General features: G+C 50.1%; 1 protein-coding gene across 4 annotated transcripts in view; it reads right to left on the reverse strand.

The window, feature by feature from the left end:
• Positions 1-18,261, reverse strand: part of ACSS2 (acyl-CoA synthetase short chain family member 2) — a 31,199-nt gene that overhangs the window by 6,441 nt on the left and 6,497 nt on the right. For 3 of the 4 annotated variants that reach the window (XR_014887700.1, XM_085241367.1, XM_085241366.1), the window contains exons 3-10: positions 8,788-8,879; positions 7,979-8,082; positions 7,637-7,709; positions 6,756-6,831; positions 5,128-5,242; positions 3,516-3,554; positions 782-919; positions 388-558 (exon numbers count right to left, since the gene is read on the reverse strand). Coding sequence is in view for 3 of the 4 variants with exons in the window: in XM_085241367.1 (XP_085097493.1) it covers positions 388-558; positions 782-919; positions 3,516-3,554; positions 5,128-5,242; positions 6,756-6,831; positions 7,637-7,709; positions 7,979-8,082; positions 8,788-8,879 (808 nt within the window). In the remaining variant the exon portion in view is untranslated. The remainder of the gene's footprint in view (positions 1-387; positions 559-781; positions 920-3,515; positions 3,555-5,127; positions 5,243-6,755; positions 6,832-7,636; positions 7,710-7,978; positions 8,083-8,787; positions 8,880-18,261) is intronic. The other variant, XM_085241368.1, reaches the window with a different exon arrangement.

Here is an 18,261-nt window from a genome sequence, read left to right on the forward strand (position 1 = left end):
ATGCAGGTTGTCAAATAAGTGCCAGCAGCAACAACTTTACTCCCTGGCTCCCAATCCAGCTTTCACATTAGCTTGCAGTTGTCCTGATGCCTGTTTACACAAGGCTGGCACTTCTAAGAAAAAGAAACGTGAGCATTTGAAAAACAAATTACCTGGAAGTTATACACTCAGCCTAGCCATCCCTCTGCCACTACAGAGTAAGCCATGTCCTCTTTGGGGAATATCATCCTTCCTCACAAACCATAGCACGCTACAATATGGCATGGACAGTACAATGGGGCCTCGTACAAGGGAGAAAAGCAAATCCTGATGTGCTCCTCACAGAGCAAAGCACCACCACGCATAACTTCTTAGAGGACAGGCACCCAGTGGCCATCCAGCACTTACTAATACGCTAGTTGCCCCATTTGCCAAGGGTCCATAAGTGATGTAGGAATGGCCTGTTATCCATCCAATGTCAGCTGTGCACCAGTAGATGTCCTCAGGCTGGTAGTCAAAGACATACTTAAATGAAGTGGAAGCATAAAGCATGTATCCACCCACTGTATGCAGCACACCCTGAAAAGAGAAGGCACAGAACCATCAGGTCACGTTCCCACCAAGGCCCCCAGCTCGCAGGCCAAGCTGAGAATCACTGTTTCACTGAGATTCAACAGCAGCTGAGCTCAATGACAAACACAGCCCCTCCTCCAAGGCAGCAGGACCTCCCTCATCCCGTCACTGGGGGGTTGCTCTGGCTCAGCCCATCCTCACAGGGCAGCAGGCTATGCAGGAAACGTACCTTGGGTTTTCCAGTTGAGCCACTTGTGTAGAGAATGAAGAGTTCATCCTCGGAGTCGCACCATTCAGGCTCACACTCCATGCTGGCACTGCTCATTAGATCATGCCACCACACATCCATGTGTGGATCCCAGGGGACCTGAGAAAAGCACAAGATCAGGAACAGGCCCTCCACAAAGGCATAGAGAGGGGACAAGTGGCTGCAGCCCCAACCTTGTCACCCCTCTTGGCCTATCCAGGCAGTTATTCATGGCACAGCTTCTGCCCAGAACTGCAAATCGTGCATCAGAGCTGCAACTCTCAGTCAAGATGTTCCTGCAAGACCTGAAGCAGATTTTCCAAACCACTGGCAACACCAACAAACCCCTCTCAGGAGCAGCCGTGGCTGCTCTACACTTTCATAGAAAACAGGACCCCTCTTGGCTCCATGGGCAGCCACTGAGCTGCAAACAACTAAGCCAGAAGCTTTGGCACAGCCACATGTTCTCCAGTTACATTGCAGGGTCTTGTTATCATGGAGGTCACAAGACCAAGAGGAGCATATCAGGCTTCTTGTCCCTGCAGATCCAAAAATCTGTTATACCCAAATTTTAAGACAACTATCTTGATAAGAAGTGGCTGCTCCAACGCTGAACCACCCAGCACTGGCTGCCCATCAAGGGTGCCAAGGTATGACAGGGCTACCAGCACCCACGGGGGCTGAGGTCACCCTGAGAGCTGTGCTGGCTGGCACCATCTCCGAGATGGACAGCTCAGCGCAAGACCCAGTTCCACCCAATCTTTTCTCCTCTCCATGGAGGAGCCTGGGGACAGCTGAGCTCCTCAGACTGACAGCACACCTCCACTGCCCACATCTCCACAAAGCCAGGCACGCTGATCCCCAGCCTTGCAACACGTGGAGGGCTCACCAGGGGCACATCAGCTGGAAGAACAAGGGCCCACTGGGCAGCACAGTCTGTGCAGTGTCCCCGAGCTGTCACCCAGGCTCCAGCAGTCACTTGTACAAGAATTTCTTGTTAGCAAACAGAACTAGAAGGTGCCTTTGGTCCAAGAAGTAGAGCTGTAAACAGTGGGATGTCACCTCAGCAAAGCAGGATGGAAACATCAGCATAGGGATCTTCTGGTTCTGGTGGAACTCCATGGCTGAGCAGACATAGCAGCTGCCTGCTCTTGGAACTCACCAAGGCAGAGAACCTCCTCCACACAGTGGATCCCAACAGCTCGTAGCTGAGGGCTATACAGAGCAGCCCAAGGGCAGCAGATGTAGCCCAGAATTCTCTCAGCTGGAGCACACCCGCGCAGAGAGCAGCCACGGGGTGGCAGTGATGTACTGCAGCCCTGAGATGTGCGTGGGCCATTTGGAGGCGCTGGGATTCTGCTGCACGCAGCTCTGGTACGTGGTGCAGGAACACCAGCTCCTCTGCCCCTTCACGGACAGCACTGCAAAGTTGAGCCCATTTTGAAAGCTCTCACAGAATCTCACAGCACCTGGAGAGAATCTCCATAAGTGTGGCACATCAGCAAGCTCTCAGCGAGGCACCACATTGAACACATCCATGCTCAGCTTGTACCAGCCTATCTGCTGCCTTCTGGCATCTCTCCTCCAAGGATCACTAAGTTTTAGCACCAAACTTCCTCTGTTCCAGCTCCGACCCATGCATGGCACACAGCCCCCAAGGCCAGACCAGTGCACACGACAGGGCATGCTGCCTCTGTCCTACACAGTTACACTACCAGTTAGAAATGAAAGAGACCTAAAGCTGAGAGACACAGCAGAGACAGAGGTGCCTATGGTCTCTGAGAGCTGGACACCCTGATTCAGGGAGGTCTGAGAGTTTGATGTAGCCAGGATGGGAGCTGGCACGCACCTACCCATCACTGGACATCACAGTTGGGTTGGCAGCAAGGCCATGGGGCAGCTGATGCCAAGGGATCAGAGAACATCTGAATCTCAAAAAGTCACATGGTGACGCTGACTAATAAAAGCCCCTCCCAGTATGCAAACCCTGGTGCTCTCCTGGTGCTCTAGCAGAGGATACGTGCTGGCTGGCCCATGTTCAGTTCACAACAAGCCCTGTAACTGCAGCTCCTCAGGTGAGCAAAGCCCTGGCGCTGGGTTGGGTTGTGGGGCTGCAGGCTTCCTGGCCCTGCGCACCTCTGCACCTGGGGAGTTGCCAGTGGTTCCTGCTGGCCCCTTGACGATGGAAAGCACATTGTGAGTACTGCTTGTAGAGGTGAAATGTCATCCTGATGCTGCCAGCAAATCCTGCTGGTTCTGAGTTTCATCTTGCAAGCATACTCATATGCTTCCAGGTGTATTCACAGAAGCCAATCTGTTTCCAGCAGCAAAGCTGGTGTTGCTGACCCCAGGCTGTGCTCAGCAGCCATCCTGCTGCCACCAGAACAGAGAGGTTTGGACTGCTCCTTTGTGAAGAGGAAGCAGAAGGCAGCCAGGCAGTCCCAGCACACACACATCTCCTCACCCTCTGATTCCAGAGGTCATCATAGCCACTGCAGGATCCCAACTATGCTTGCTGCCCTTGTGATGCTGGGCAAACGGCTCCACACAGTGTCTGCAGCCAAGCAGATGTGGCACCTATTGCTAACATGCAGCCGCAGGTCACACAGTTAGCAGGGCACGCGTGGCCGTGCAGAGTTGGTGCGGTTAGAAAGGGCTGGAAGGGAGAACAGAGGGGAAGAGTCGAGAAGAGAAAGACAGCACTGTGCGTAAATACCTTGGGATGGAGTCTCTGTGAGCTCTCAGTCTTTTTTTCCTGTTAAAAATCCACAAAGAGGGTGTGAAAGTTAAGAAGAGGAGGATCCACACCAGGCTTTGAAGGCAAGGAGTTCCATGTTGACCTGGTAGGCTGGAGGGAGTTCTGATCCAGGGCCCAGGCCAGGAGGTGCTCTCTGAGCACAACTGTGGCCCAGTTTGCCTTCTCTAGGGGTCCAACACCTCTGGGCAGGTCTCAGAGCCTCTCCTGCACACGGCCAGCTGGGTACAACAGCACAGACCAGGACACAGCTCACGAATCGCCCGACAGTGTTACAAAAGCCAACAGAGCAGTAATGAACTCAAAGGGGAAAGCGATCCTTAATAAAGTATCCAAACAAGAACCAAAGGGTAAGAGGCAGCCCCACTCCATCTCTGCCTGAATGGCTGCTCAATAACCTCACATCCCCAGCAATCAGCATAGGGATAGGCTTCTCCATAGCATCTCACTCAGGAAACGCAGCACAGAAACGCTGCCCAACTCCACCTTTCACACTCCTTGCAGCTCCCCACTGCAAGTAAGAGACAGGCAAAGGAGCTCAGTGTAACATGGCCAGGCTGGCAAATGCTGCACAACACACCAGTATCACTAACACAGCTGAACAAGCAAAGGTAACCCAAAGACACAATCTGCTGCCAGGGATGTGCAGCAACCACCCATCTGAAAGCAGAGTCCAAAGCTCTGTCAAACACAACCCCAAAACACAACCCATTTCTGGGCAAGATACCTGTCCAGGCAGTATCCCAGCACCTGGAGATGATGCCATGCACTGCTGTGAATTAACAGGCAGATGTTTAAGGACAGAATATAATGTTGCAAGACGCAGCGTGCTGTTAGTGCTGGGTGGTGACAGAAGCATCCCATCAAAGCAGACAAAGGCAGTACCTGGCTGCACTGTGCAGCAGGACTGTGCACAGCCTCAGGAGCTTGGTAGGAAGCCACGGCTCCCTGACACCTTCTCCTCCTTCCACCCCATCTCACCCCATGTCTCTGGCCCACATCTTTCCATCTGGTTTCTTTTGCAAGGGACAGCCCCAGCTCCAGCAGCTGACGCAGTTCCTGTGCCAGCTACGCAGCAACTGCACTATTCCCAGCATTTCTGTAATTGTTATCTTGGGGCCTGAAGCCAGTCACAAGAACAAATCTTCTGTTTCTCTCTTCTGTTTCCACTGTTATAGCTACAGCACAGGAAGACATTCCTCTTCGCACAAAATGGGAGACAGATACAAGATTGAAAAGGAAGAACCCTTCAGTTGCCAGAGAGAAGCAAGTACCTTGTCCTAAGACTTCCAGCCTGTGGAAGCTGTACCCTGCTGTGCAATCAGGAGCCCTGTGGGCTGGCAGCTAGCAATGGTGTTAAAGAAAGCAGCGGGAGGGGATCTGGGAAAGACAAAGGAACCCTTCTTTGTACCACTCACAAAGCAACAACAGCAAGCAGGGGAGAAAGCAGGAACAGGAGTCAGAAACCAGAAGCATTGAGAGAAGCACGGCAGTGATTTCACACTGAATTTGCTGGGGGGGAAAGAAAATAATAAAAAAATCCCTCCCAATTCCTAACCTCCTAAGAGCATACCTGCACGTCCTGGCACAGCCTTTTGAGAGGAGGAGATTGGCTGCATGCCCCGTCCGCTGCTACCTCCTCCCGTCCCAGGTGCTTCACCACAATGCACTTCTTCAAAGAGAAGCCCCTGTAAGGGGGAAGGAGCTGTCAGATGAGGCTGCTCAGGCTATGCCTGCCTTTTGTGTTATATGGGCTGTGCTGAAGGCAGAGCTGAGCCCCTGAGCTGCTTTTCTTTACCCAGAGTGTATGCTGCCTGCACACCCTCGCAAGTAGCTCTCTGGGAAGAGCTGTTCTGCTGCCTGGCACTGCTGGGAGCGAGGGAACAGGAGGGCAGCCTGGACACAGCTGCACATCTCAGCCCTCATCACCTCCCCTCCATCTGTACTGCAGATGCAGCCATGCAAACCTCAGGCACATCATGAATTGCTGTGGGACGTGAGCAATGCCACAGCACAGGAGCAGAGCTTGGCAAGGTCTGTGCAGAATTTAATGGGGTATTATTAGGTAAACCATACGTGTACCATTCCTAAAGAAGAAAGAAGGATTTCACAAGCATCTCTCACAATTCACTGCCTGACAAATCCCTAATTTGCCTGTCTGTGGATGTGAGCAGGACCTCCCACAGCACCCACAAGATACCAGGCAGCTGCTCCCATCCCTAGGAGTGATCAGCTGTACACTCCAGAAAAGGGAAAGATTTCCAAAGCCAAATTATAAATCAGGGAAAATATCAGGGCTTTGTCCCTTCGTGGGGACCAGCAGAGCATCCTGTCTCTGACGTCTCAGGGCACCAACCCATCATCTCCATCAGTTAGCTTCATCAGCCTTAAATTCTAGTTCTGTCCTACCGTGTAACTGCTTCTACAAACAAAAGACTTGAAAACATTTCTAAGGAGTTTGAATTTTTAACATTCAGGCTATCTGCCCTAGATTTGCATGTTTGATCTAACAAGTTGAATGCAAAATCACAGTGAGTGTTAGCAACTCTTTTCTACAAATATGTTGCCTTTATTCTTACTAAGCAAGGAACTTTGCCTACTAAACAAAAGGTTACAAAGAAGTCATAAGCAATATCTGTGTGTTTTTTCCCCAAGTGAAGTTATCCATTATTATGATGTGCATCTGTCTTGTCAGTGCAGAAGCTAGAGCAATTGGAAGAGGAAATTTTGGCATGGAAGTGTAATGATCTGGGTGTGGTCTCTAGCAGGACAGTGACTGTGTCTGTAAGTCTGGTAAAGTCATTTCATCATGTTTATTTCCCTTTCTTTAAAATGTGATGGTAATGTCTGCCCCTTTTTATGATTCACCAGTATTGCAGTGAAGACATATTCAAAGAAATGGAGTCAGGCATTAATCCTGTGCATAGACTGGCAATTGCCAATTAAAGTGCTGGTTCCTGCGACACAGCCATCTCCCACAGCTGAAATATTTGTTTTATTTCATTATGGTTGAGCAAGTGGCTTTTGGGCAAGGTTTAAGGTCCATCTTAATATGCACCACAGTATGGTGTCAGACTGCTCACAACTTGCACTGGGAGATCCACCAGTGGTCATGGCCATTTTCACCATGAAAATTTATATTCCCACTTGTGCAGGAGTAGATTCCAACAAGTGCCCTTTCACAAAAGAATCTGAATTTACTTGTCTTTGCTCTTCTGGAGAGCTTCATCTGCAATCTGCTTCAGGTTGACCAGCTTGTCCCCTCGATAAAAGGCATCTGCAAAACAGTAAGGACAGTGTGAGAGACACTCTGCAGCCAAGGCAGCCTGGGACAGCTAGAAACAACAGGCAGTTTCAGGAGGTCAGAGCAGAATTTATGCATCAGAAGGAGGGAAAGCAGTCAAGCAGCTGATGGGAAAGGTTTCCTAATACGCCCTTTTTAGCCTAGAGAAACAGATGCCAAGGGAAATGGTGAAATTCCTTCCCTGGGAGAGGTTCAAATTTGACCTGAAAAGTCTCTTAGGAATATTCAGTGGGGAATAATGCAACTTGGCCAGAACATACATCACAGTATTTAATGGGTTCCTTCCATGCCATGAACCTACTAACAATAACAGCACTACCTCAGAAAATATAGCTTTGGAAAATGCATTGGGTTTACATGCAAACACTTTCTTGATCCCTTGCTTTGCAAAGCTGAGACTTGTGACAGAAATTTTCTCAAAATAGGGAAGAGAGGGAATCCCTCAAATTTGGGTAGGCTCATGAATGATACATCTTGCAAACATCTGGCACATTTTGAAGAGGAACATGGATGAGAAGTGTTGGGAAACATGCTATTAGCAGCTGGTGACATCATGCTTTACAGGACAAAGTGGGCGGGCTGCTTAGATGCTTCACAGTACATTCGAAGAGAAAAGCAGTCCTCAAGCACAGCTACAAGCAGCATATCCGCCTTGCAGCAGCTCAGCTGAAGCACTGCCCCTTCCTCTTCCAATTCCAAGCACATCTGGCTGTTAAAATACAGACCTTTCAGACAGCCAAGAGAAACAGCTCAGAGTCAGGGGCACCGAATGTTTTACCTGCCGTAATGAGGAGGGAGCAACCGCAGTCGAGGATCCGCTCACAAAGAGAGTCTGCTGAGAAACCTGCAAACTGGCAGATCACACAACCAAGTTAGCAAGCAACACAAAATGAATGGCCACAGCCACACTGTCATCCCATGGTAAATGGTAACAGCATGCACTGATGGAAAGATCTAGAGGAGCTCATTCCATGGTGCAAGAAAGGGCTAGAATGCACCACATTTAGTTTCCATCCATGTTACGGTCAGCACACACCCTGTCAGCTCTTCCAGTCTCCCTCCCTCACTCTCCCCAGACCAACAGCGCTCCCGAATAGCGACGCACAGGGCTTGCTCTTACCACAACAGAGTGGATGGCTCCAATCCTGGCACAGGCGAGCATGGCTACGACCAGCTCCAGGATCATCGGCAGGTAGATGGAGATTCGGTCACCTTTCTTCACACCTGTGAAAGGAAGACGAGCATGTCATTTGTCAAAATGATCACACCATGCCAAAGGAACAGGCTATAGAAGAAAGCAAATGATTTTAAGCCAACGTTTATATACACACAATAAAGTTTCAGCTGGAGCTAGAGCATAGCCAGCTTGGAAAGAACATTTCAGCTCTGCAGGCCAAAGCAGTGCCCACAGGCATGAACTTCCACTGCCATTCCCCAGCAGTGCCCATGCACCATGGCAGAAATGCAAGAAGCATCACACCAGTAATGACCAGGAAAAGAGCTCCAGACTGCCCAGGGGCACTGAGCACGTGTTCTGCCTTTCAAGCCTTCCAGCTCTTTAAGCTTGCTGCAATGATCAGAACGCGCAGCAATGAATGTTGCACGTTCTGATCAGATATGTTCAGTCCCTTGAAAGAGGCAGAACCCCACTGGTAGTTGGAAAATCTCAGAGGAGAAAGTTTTGAGCACAAGTTCCTTCCTTGTACAGCTGCAAGGAACAAGCAGCATTGATGAGCTAGAAACAACTGTGTAAGAACACACTGCAGAGTAAACCTGCCTATACCCTCCTCCACAGCTGTGGAAGCAGCCAGAGAAATGAAGCATGTTGCATTTAATTGAATAGCAACCATACAAAAAACTGATCCCATCTCCAAAAACTGGTCTAACGCTTTCCCAGCATCTAACTCTCCCCTTGCTCCAGCCACCTACCGTGATTACGGAGGACATTGGCAAACTGACAGACTTTGCGCAGCAACTCGCCATATGTGATCTTCATAGAATCCCCCGGTTCATTCCCTTCCCTGGAAAAACAAGGAGGTCTTTGTTACTGTGCAAGCACTACAAGGGAACAGTGCAAATTCAGAAGTACTCTCCCCACGGACAACACTGATGTTCCCACTTGTCCTCCTGAGCAGAGTAACTGAACCCCAGAAATCCAAATCTGGACTGAAGCTCTCCATCAGTAAGACGATTTAGCCCAAGGTCCCCATCCCATGTAAATCACTACATCTACAAGCAATCAAATGCATGCAGTGGAAATGCAAGGTATACCTTCAGATAGGAGACAGGAAGAAGGAGCTGACAGTTCCAACAGTAAGGATGGCCACATATGAGAGGAAGCTGAGATTTATGGTATGGCATGCTTGCTCACATGCCTGCAAACACGTCTGCCTGAGACACAGGCCAGTGCTGTCCTAGGAACACCCTCCCCTTACATACCTACCTTCTGATGGCCTGAGATTGATGCCAAAGGCTGTCTTATTTTCCAAGGTCACTTAAAACAAATACATGCAGGTATATTTAAGTTACTGCATTATTATGCATTATCATACACGTTATTAATATTACACATTATTACATACGTTAAGTTATGCATTATTCTCTCTGTAGTTCTCCACAAACAAGCTCTGGGCTCCTGCTACAAAGGTGTCAGTTCAGTGGGACCTTGGCATTGAACACAGTAGCGCGAAGAAGAGCCAAGAGCTGCACCCAGAGATGAAACAGAAATGTCACGTTCCCCAAGGAAACAGTCTGTAACCAAAATAAAAACCTGCTGATTTTAACAACGCTTCAGCCACTGCATAGTGAGGCAGGAGATTAACAATGGAAACCTGAAATGAGCTCCCAGGTGGCAAAGCAGTGATCCTCCATGCCTAGAGAAGGAGGACACACTTCCCCACATTTCTCCCCAAGGCAGGCAGCACACCATCATCAGTGATTCCCAGAAGAATAGCTATCGCTCTCAGCTGCTTGTTGCCCTTGAAAAGTGTCCCCTGGGGTATGTGCAGGCACATGAAAGCCAACACCAGCTGGGGAGCCGCCAGGACGCACCTCTGTGCACAGGATCCTGCCCCAGGGCCACGCCAGGCTGCCTCTAACTTGGGAGCACAAACCTCACACCTTGAGCATCTCAAACAGCTCAGAGCACACAAAGCCAAGTGCTGCATTCTAGCTGAAACTGCCTGCTGCTTCCTCTTCCCCCACTAACATGAGCAGTGGGAGGGCTGCTGTGGCACTGAAACGTGTTAAAGAAATACACCCATTTCTCACGTAACTCCCCAGGAAGGGCTGTTCTGCATCAGCATGACAGTGCCAGAGAGCCATGTGCTCTGATGTCAGATGTGCTCCGGGTGGAAACAGCACACAGCCTCACAGATACAAGCCCTGTACCTCCTACCACAAGCAGGATGGGGCTTTCTGGTGGCTTCATCTGGATCACCTGTTTTGAAAACCACTCCTGGATCTGCTGTTTACAAACTTGACTCCTCACCCTGGATATCCATTCATATCCATGGTGCTCCAGCAATCAGGCCCACTGACACTTGCACTGCTGCACAGCCTATCTGCTGACCCAGGGTTTCAGAAAGGGGATTCCTGGTATGATCCTGACCCAAGTTTGGCCCCACGTAGATGCAAAGCGAAAAAAATCAATGGGAACAAGAAGCAGTGCTCAGGGCAGGCAGCTCAGCCCTGGCTCATAACCAAGAGCATAACTTCGAGCTACACGACGAACTGTTACATGGATTCCTTACTGCAGGGCTCTCAGCTTGTAAAGAGAAACCAGGAAATCACAGTGTTTCCTTTTAGATTTTATTACTTCAAGGTCAAAGACTCAAGAGCTGATTTCAGGGTTGGACTGAGCAGCTGTAACTGATCTGACTCAAAGCAAGAGAATCTGCTTCTGTTATACTGCTGCCAACCTTCACCATGCAACGATCTTCACTGAGGCATCTAAGCCACGGGGATACAGCAACACTGAAAGAAGCAGTGTGCAAAACAGCTTGGGGCCAGACTCACAGGAGTGCTGCAAACACAGCTCTGTGCTTCAATAATTGCAGTGGATTTATGTGGCAGGGGTTGGGTAGTGGAGGGCTGCAGGGTTAGCCTCTGTGAGCAGGGAGGAGGTGCTCTGCAGCCTAGGGAAGGCTCGTGGTGGAGCAGGCTGTGCCTCGGCAGCCCATGGGCACCACACAGAGCAGATCTCCACGTGCAGCCACATAGGAGCCCATGGCACAGCAGTGGACATGGACTGAAGGATGTACAGCCCCACAGGAGCAGGGCCCATCTAGAGCCGCAGCCCACGGCGAAGAGCTGCAGGGAGCAGGAGGCCTAGGGGAGCTGCCAGCTGTTGGGGCCCAGCACCAGTGTTGCTCCTGAAGGATGGGCCCCACGGTAGGGGCCATGTTGGAGCAGGGTGTGGAGAGCTGCAGCCTGTGGGATGCACACACAGGATCCATTCAGAAAGGAGAGCATCTGTGGGAGGGACATTCCTGTCCTCTTCTCAGCCCTTAAGTCCTGTTTGGTATTTTCTCCCCTTCTTTATTTGAGGAGGGAGAACAAGAGAGCCGTGTGTGGAAGTTCAGCTATTTCTCAGGGTGAAACCCTAACCATCTCTTTTCAATACAATTATAACACCTCCAAATAGGAGCAGGAGCACTCCAGCCCCTCTGATTCCTCACTGCAGCTCTCTGCGCCAGGTCTGGAGGGCAAAGGGGACAGCAAGGCTGCAGGGATGAGCAGCCCAGGTCTCTCGTCTGACACCTCCACGCTGCCATCCTGCTCACAGCACCTGCTGGGGACACGAGCCTGTCCTGTGTGTCCCCTTCCCCAGGCCACAAGAGATGTACCCAGGCTGGGACACACACTCAGACAGCACACACAGGGCACGGCGGAACATGGGGTGGGAAGGCAAGGCCAGAAGGAAGTTGAAACCTTTTCCCCAAGGTTTTCAGAGGGCTTTCAACATCCTTCCCAACTCCATCCTCACAGCTAGCATCAGCAGGGGTGCCTCAGGCTTCAGAATGATGAGTTCAGATCTTAAGGTGACCTGCACTTAATGGAGTGCTGGCCACAATTCTATAGAAGATGCCCACTTGCATCTCCTGCAAAGGCCTCTGAGCACACTCTCAAGAGCAAGCAATTGCTTCTAGCTTCCTTATGTCTGAAAAGAGTTTGCAGTGCCCACAGCTACACTTGGGCAGCAACAGCACTCAGGCTGCTCTACGCTTTTCTCTGGCACAGAACTGAACACAATTACATATTTCAGATGGGGCATTTAGAGGAATGCCCACCTGCACATTACAAAGAAAGTAAAGTAATGTGTGTCAGAAATGAGTTTGAATTCCTGGAAGCAAAGCTTTTTGAACAGCATCTTCCCTCTGATGCCTAGCAGATAAAAGCCAGAGCTATCAGCCCTGAGCCTCTCACAAATAGCTCACTTGTCCAAATTCAACTGAAAAATAAACAGAACTCAAACAGCACAACAGCAAAGTGCTCACCTCCACAGCCCTGACTGCATATTCTGTAAGCACTGCTGTTGGTTCTCATCAGCAGTAGCTCTGCTGCAATTGCAGGTGTGTGACTGAGCTAACAGCAAGCCCTCCTCTGAAACAGAAAACAATTTTCAACTCCTCAGACCCCCCAGAAACACTGTTGGATGGAATACGTGGTGAAACACAGTTTGAGGCTCAAGTTTAATCCTGCATTTGACAACTAGCAATCCAAAACGTTACATCATCATCTGGACCCCAGCAGGGATGCATTTGCATTTTTCAGCACATGAGAAGCCTGTGTTTTACATGCTCCACATTGTGTGCATGTTCAGCTGGAGAACAGTATTGTTTGGTCACGTGGCCACTGCTGAGCCTCCCACTGACTTAAGTAAATGCAAGTTCTTTAAGGTAAACACACAGGTGCACACCTTCCAGAATGTTCTGATGAGAAAGGCAAGTTTCCTGCACAGGGGAGAGCCTTCCAGCTGCCTCCAGCCATTCACTTAAGTCCACACAAGGGCTGCAGTCACCAGCTGCACAGCAGCGTGCAGGACACTAGTATCAGGCTCTGCAAAACACAGATGGGAAACCTGAATGGTTATCACCTCTGCAGAAGAGCCACACTGATGGGAAGATTGCAGACTGGCTGCCTGCTCAACCAGGAGCCTGGCCTTGGTGATGCAGAACTGCTAAATCAAGGCAAAGCCTCCCTGTAAGAGTGATCACACAGGTTAACAAAAGATTTAGTGTGCTGTGCAGTAAAAAAATGGTTTGTAGGAGCAGGTAAGCATTTATTGAAACATTATCTCAAGCAACGACCCTGTGGAGCAGCCAAGGCTCAGGAGCAGCCATGTGGGAGCAAAACTGTGGCAGATCCACGCCCGGGCAGCTGCGCTGCAGCAGGTTAAACAGTTTTGTGCTCCACCAAGCATCAGAACTGACTACCAGGCTTGTTATTCCTCAGCCTGCTCCAGCCACACATCACATAAGCAATGGAGCATGGCTGTCCATCCAAGCACACTGAGCCCATTTCAGCTGCAGCATAACAGGCAGCAGGAAGGAGCAGGAGCTTGTTAACCTGCTACAGCTCGAAGGACTGCATGCTTCCCAGAGCATCCAAGCAGCTCCAAGTGAAGCTGAGACACCAATAACTGGCAGCACTCTTCAGTTACTCTTTCCTCAGAAGTAAAGTGAGTGACAATTATTTGCATAACCTGTTTGAGTAATAGGAGAATAAGGCCTCCTCGTGCTATGCTGACTGAGCAATGGCATGGAACAGCAGGAAGCACAGGTTGCATCAGTGGGAATTATGGTTTGCAAGGTAATTACCGATGATAACTGCGGTCTACCAGGGTTGTAACACCATTAAGAGTAGCTGGTGCACAGGGAAGTGATGAAGTGAAGCTGAGCAAGTGAAGTGTTGGGAGTTGTCAAGATCTGTCAGACCACCTGCAGACCCACAGTGCGTCAGCGCTAATTAAAGAGGTAAGATATTTTATAAAAATAATACAAATCACACACCAAGGAGGGCACAAAGCCAAAGCTTACCCAACCCCTGTAAACACTACTACTGAGAAATTTGTTTCTCCTCTAAGCTCCTGTACCCATATCACTCCCAAAGAACAGCAGTGCCCAAAGTTAACAGACAGAGGTGCTCATCATCCCTGGGGCCACCAGCTGTCAACCCTTAAGGACAGCAGGGATCTGGGGCACAGCTTGGCTTCAGGTGGAATCTAGCAAGAAGGCAGCAACAGCATGGAAAAGCTTCCAACAGGGCAGGCACAGGGACTGTGAGAAGGTCACTCCACTGCCACCCAAACTGCAGCAGTCAGAACTCTCCTGAGCAAGGGGCTGAGCTGGTGCACGAGCAGCAGCCCTCCAGCTCCCCAGCCAGCAGCACGTCCCAGAGCTCAGATACGAGAAGGCAGAGCTTTTCCCATGCAGCAGGAGAAGCGTCTGCCCCTGCCCCACAGCTCCTCCTCACGTGCAAGGTTGCAGGGGGGCAGCCAGCCAGCTCCTGGCTTCCCTTCTCTCAGGTTCCAGAATTAGAGCAGCCAAAATGCCAGGCACGGCGTGGCCAGGCCGAGCTGCAGCCATCTGGGGAGCAGGCTCACGTGCGTGCCACGTGGGCAGCAAAGCCCCCAGCCATCCTGAGCCGTGCCAACACGCGCCCACCACGTGCGCACAGGCAGCGCTATCATTGCAAGCCTCCACGCTGCCATTTGGCCTCCCTGCACTCAGAGCCAGGAAACCTGCGGCCTGAAAGGGAGGCTGGGACAGCCTGGTGGCTTGGTAACAGCCACACAGCCTAAAAATGGCCACATGTCATGCTGCAGCTCGCCTCGCTCATCCATCTGACACAGGAACGGCGCTTGAGTACATGGAGCCCTTCAAATCTGTCCTTGAAAAAGCTGAATAGGTTGAGATTGAAGTCTGAAGAGCTCAACTGTGTAAGAACAGTTTCACTTAAAAACAAAACCACATGTATTTGCTTGCACGTGGATTGTTCAATATGGGAATGCTCCTAAACTGACTTCCCAAAAGCACAAGTGTTTCCAGCAGGATTCCACACTCCAGGGGACTGAAAAAGGTTTGCAGAAAGCCTCCAATCAAACACTTCATAATAGTGGACGGATCACCCACCTCAGTAACACACAGCAGGAAATACCCAGTGTAGTTCTGGGAAGGCTGAAGGTTTTACAGGGGGTTGCCAGAAAGCTCAGCCTCCGCATTCCCTGCGGTCACGCTCAAATCCTGTTGCATCACGGCAGGATCAAGAAAGAAGAAGTTGTGTAAGGGCAGCGCAGCCAGGGAGGGGCTGGTGCAGGGGCTTTCTCAGCCCCTTCAGAAAAATTTGGCAGCACTGTGTGAGAAGACAGCTGGGCGAACCTGGCAGCTGAGGTCCTGGGGAAAATTCATATCCATTTATCAGCATCACCTTCTGAGTCCACACGGTTAACTTGGAGACTCATTTTCCATGCCATCGCCCTCTACACACAGGAAATCTAACAAGGCTCCGCTGTCAAACCTGTCAGTGTGAGCCAAACCATTTCAACCAGAAGCTGACCATGTACCTGGGGCGAGCAGGTTCCTGCTGCTGTAAGAAACCCAAACGAGTGCAGCACACGGTGCGCTGTGCCAAAGCGGGGCCTGCGGAGCTGCAGCCAGCCTCTCCCTGCAAAGTGCTTGCCAGTGCCTGTCCTTCACAGCGCTGCTATATGACTGTTATCTCTGCAGGGACACTGGGCCACCACCTGCTTTATGGCCAGGGAATCAGGCTTCTAATTGCCTATGAAAACAGCCATATGGAAACGCAGGCTGGAATGAAAACACCGAAGATCCTGCATGGTTACTGGCATCCCATACCAAAAACCCAATCAATCTTTGCCCTTCCTTCTCATTAATGACTCTCTCAGCTCCTCCTACTACCCACAGCCTTTCCTAATCTGAACAAGTACCAGATGCATGTGAAGAAATATTTATTCTTTGTAGTCCAAACACTATTCACTTCACCATCCCCTCAGCACACAGCCCACTCCAGAATTACCCAGCTTTTCCTATTCACTTGCCTGACCCTAAGAACCCATTTCAGGCCCCTTTAACAGGGCTGCACAGGATGCCCTAGAGGAATGAACACCACGAGCCCACGCTGCTGTCACTCAGTCAGCCAACATAAGGGAGGAAAGCTGATGGACAAGGGTTTGTACAGCCTGCAGTGGCCTGAAAGCCCAATCCTGAGCAATGCTTTTAGAGCAGGGAGCAACAACAGCAGCCACCACGCTCCCCTTGAAGGGGAAATCTCCTACTGCTGTGTCACACCTGATAAAATAAGGCAGCTTACAGCCAATGCTGACCACAAGTGAATTCCCAGCGGTGCTGTCAGTCCTTCTGCATGGATGGAAGAGGGTGAGCAGGAAGGGGAATCCTGCTCTTCTGCAGCTTTGTTTTTTCTGCTTGTTTGATTCTGGCCATCCATCAAGTAGAGATTACATGCATTAACTACTGCTATCTTGCAGGTATTTTACAACATGAAAGCAGCCAACAAAAAAGAAAATTATATCTTATTGCCCATTTTATTTAGAGCCCACTCCATTTAGCTTGTTTTAAACAACATGCCTTAAGGATCGTGCTGTTGCAACAGAGCTCCCATGCAGGGCTCCTTCAGCAGGTCACCAGCTTTGGGTGACCTCAGCCATCGCTGCTGATCCTGTGAGCCAAATCCTCCAGATGCTGTAGGAGAGCGAGATAGCTGACATCAGAAGAAACATTTTAGATGTTTGCCACAAGTAATATTGTCAGGAGCACAGACTATTTTTACCAACCCAATGGGAGGAGAGCTTATTTCCAGCACCACACGCTGAGCCCTTGTTTAAACAATTTGCAGTCAGGCCGTGACATGAGCTTCACTCAGGATATGACAACAAGCTGCCCGCAGCTGGGAAGTGCTCTGCTTTGGGAAATGCAGCCTATCTGCATGGAGTGTGCTGCCAAATTGCCAAGACCTGGAAACTGAATGCCAGGCAAGTTGATATCAATGGAGGCTCAAAAAAAAAAAAAAAATTGACCAAGCCCACAATGGGAAGTTACACCATTAATCAGATTTTATGGTGGTCTTTCTACTTCATGTCTCAAATCTCTGCAGGTGATGGCCAGATTTCCTCTGCTGGGCTGTCCTCTTGTTCAGTGTCAGAACATCCCTTGGAAGATGCTCAGTGGCAATGCAGAATAAACTCAGCTCTCAGGTACGTGGATGCACAAAAAAAAAAAACCAACAAAACACAAGCAGGAAGATCATCCATTTCCTTGAGGGATTCCCCTAAAAAGGGAGCAGACCTGCTAACACAATAGGCTGTTAACTTGCCAGAGCTCGTGACTTTGTACCACTCCATATATCAACATTTACAACCAATGGTGTGCAGAAATGCAAGCAGACCCAGAAGGCTGCTCCAGCCAGGAGCAAGGGCTCTGGCATAGGGTTGGGTGAAAGAAGGCAGCTCCTGGTGCTGCTGAGAGCCAAGGGGTTTTGTCAAAGCTCTTGTAAATCAATAGTGCAGCCTCACAGCTCTGGCACAGAAACCCACCAGGCACAAGGAATGCAGCTGTCCATGAAAACACCACCATGCTTGGACCAAGCACCCATCTGCACCTCTTTTTGCAGGGCCTGACCACTTCAGAGCAAGTCTCACCCATCTAGCGCCTGATTCATTGTCCATGTCTTTGCCTTTCACATTGGAGTGAGAGAGGAGGGCATACAAACAAGCCACCCACGCAGCTACAGCAAAATAATCATGTTTTCTAGTCCAATGAGCAAACTGAAGGCTCCCACCTTCCATACAGAGGAGCGTGCCCTGGATCAGCACAGGAGGTCCCCATCCTCTGTCCACGCACTCCATGTACACCCACCTGCAGTTTCCACTGTCCTGCCAATATCCCCGACATACAACCTTTGCATAACTCCATGCCTCTCCCAGCAGCAAGCTGCTCTATAAAGGTATCCAGGTGCCCAATATCTGCCACAGTTGCAAGACACAAGTTGCACAGGCTGTGAGAAAATCCCAGATCATCTGTGCACACCACCCTCCCTGTACTTCCCCAGGTGGGTATTGTGCAACTGCACACCCATAGGCATGCAGAGGTGGCTTTGGAAGAGGTGCAAGCCAGCATTAGGACAGTGGTGTAAGAAGCAACTCGAGAAAGATGACTGACTCCTCCATGCTGAATCAACAGAGCCAGACCCTCTATCAGTCCAATGAGCAGCATGAGAAAAGCAAATAAAATATTAAATAAAACTAAATAACACAGAAGTGTTATATGAGCCCCAGGTCTCAGCACACAAAGCCATGGGACACTCACAGCAGCTCAGTCAAGAGCTTGCCAGACTAAGACAAAATGTTGCATGAGGTCAGAACCA

Source organism: Meleagris gallopavo, chromosome 22, assembly GCF_905368555.1.
Source record: "Meleagris gallopavo chromosome 22, MGAL_WU_HG_1.1, whole genome shotgun sequence".
Taxonomy (NCBI): domain Eukaryota; kingdom Metazoa; phylum Chordata; class Aves; order Galliformes; family Phasianidae; genus Meleagris; species Meleagris gallopavo.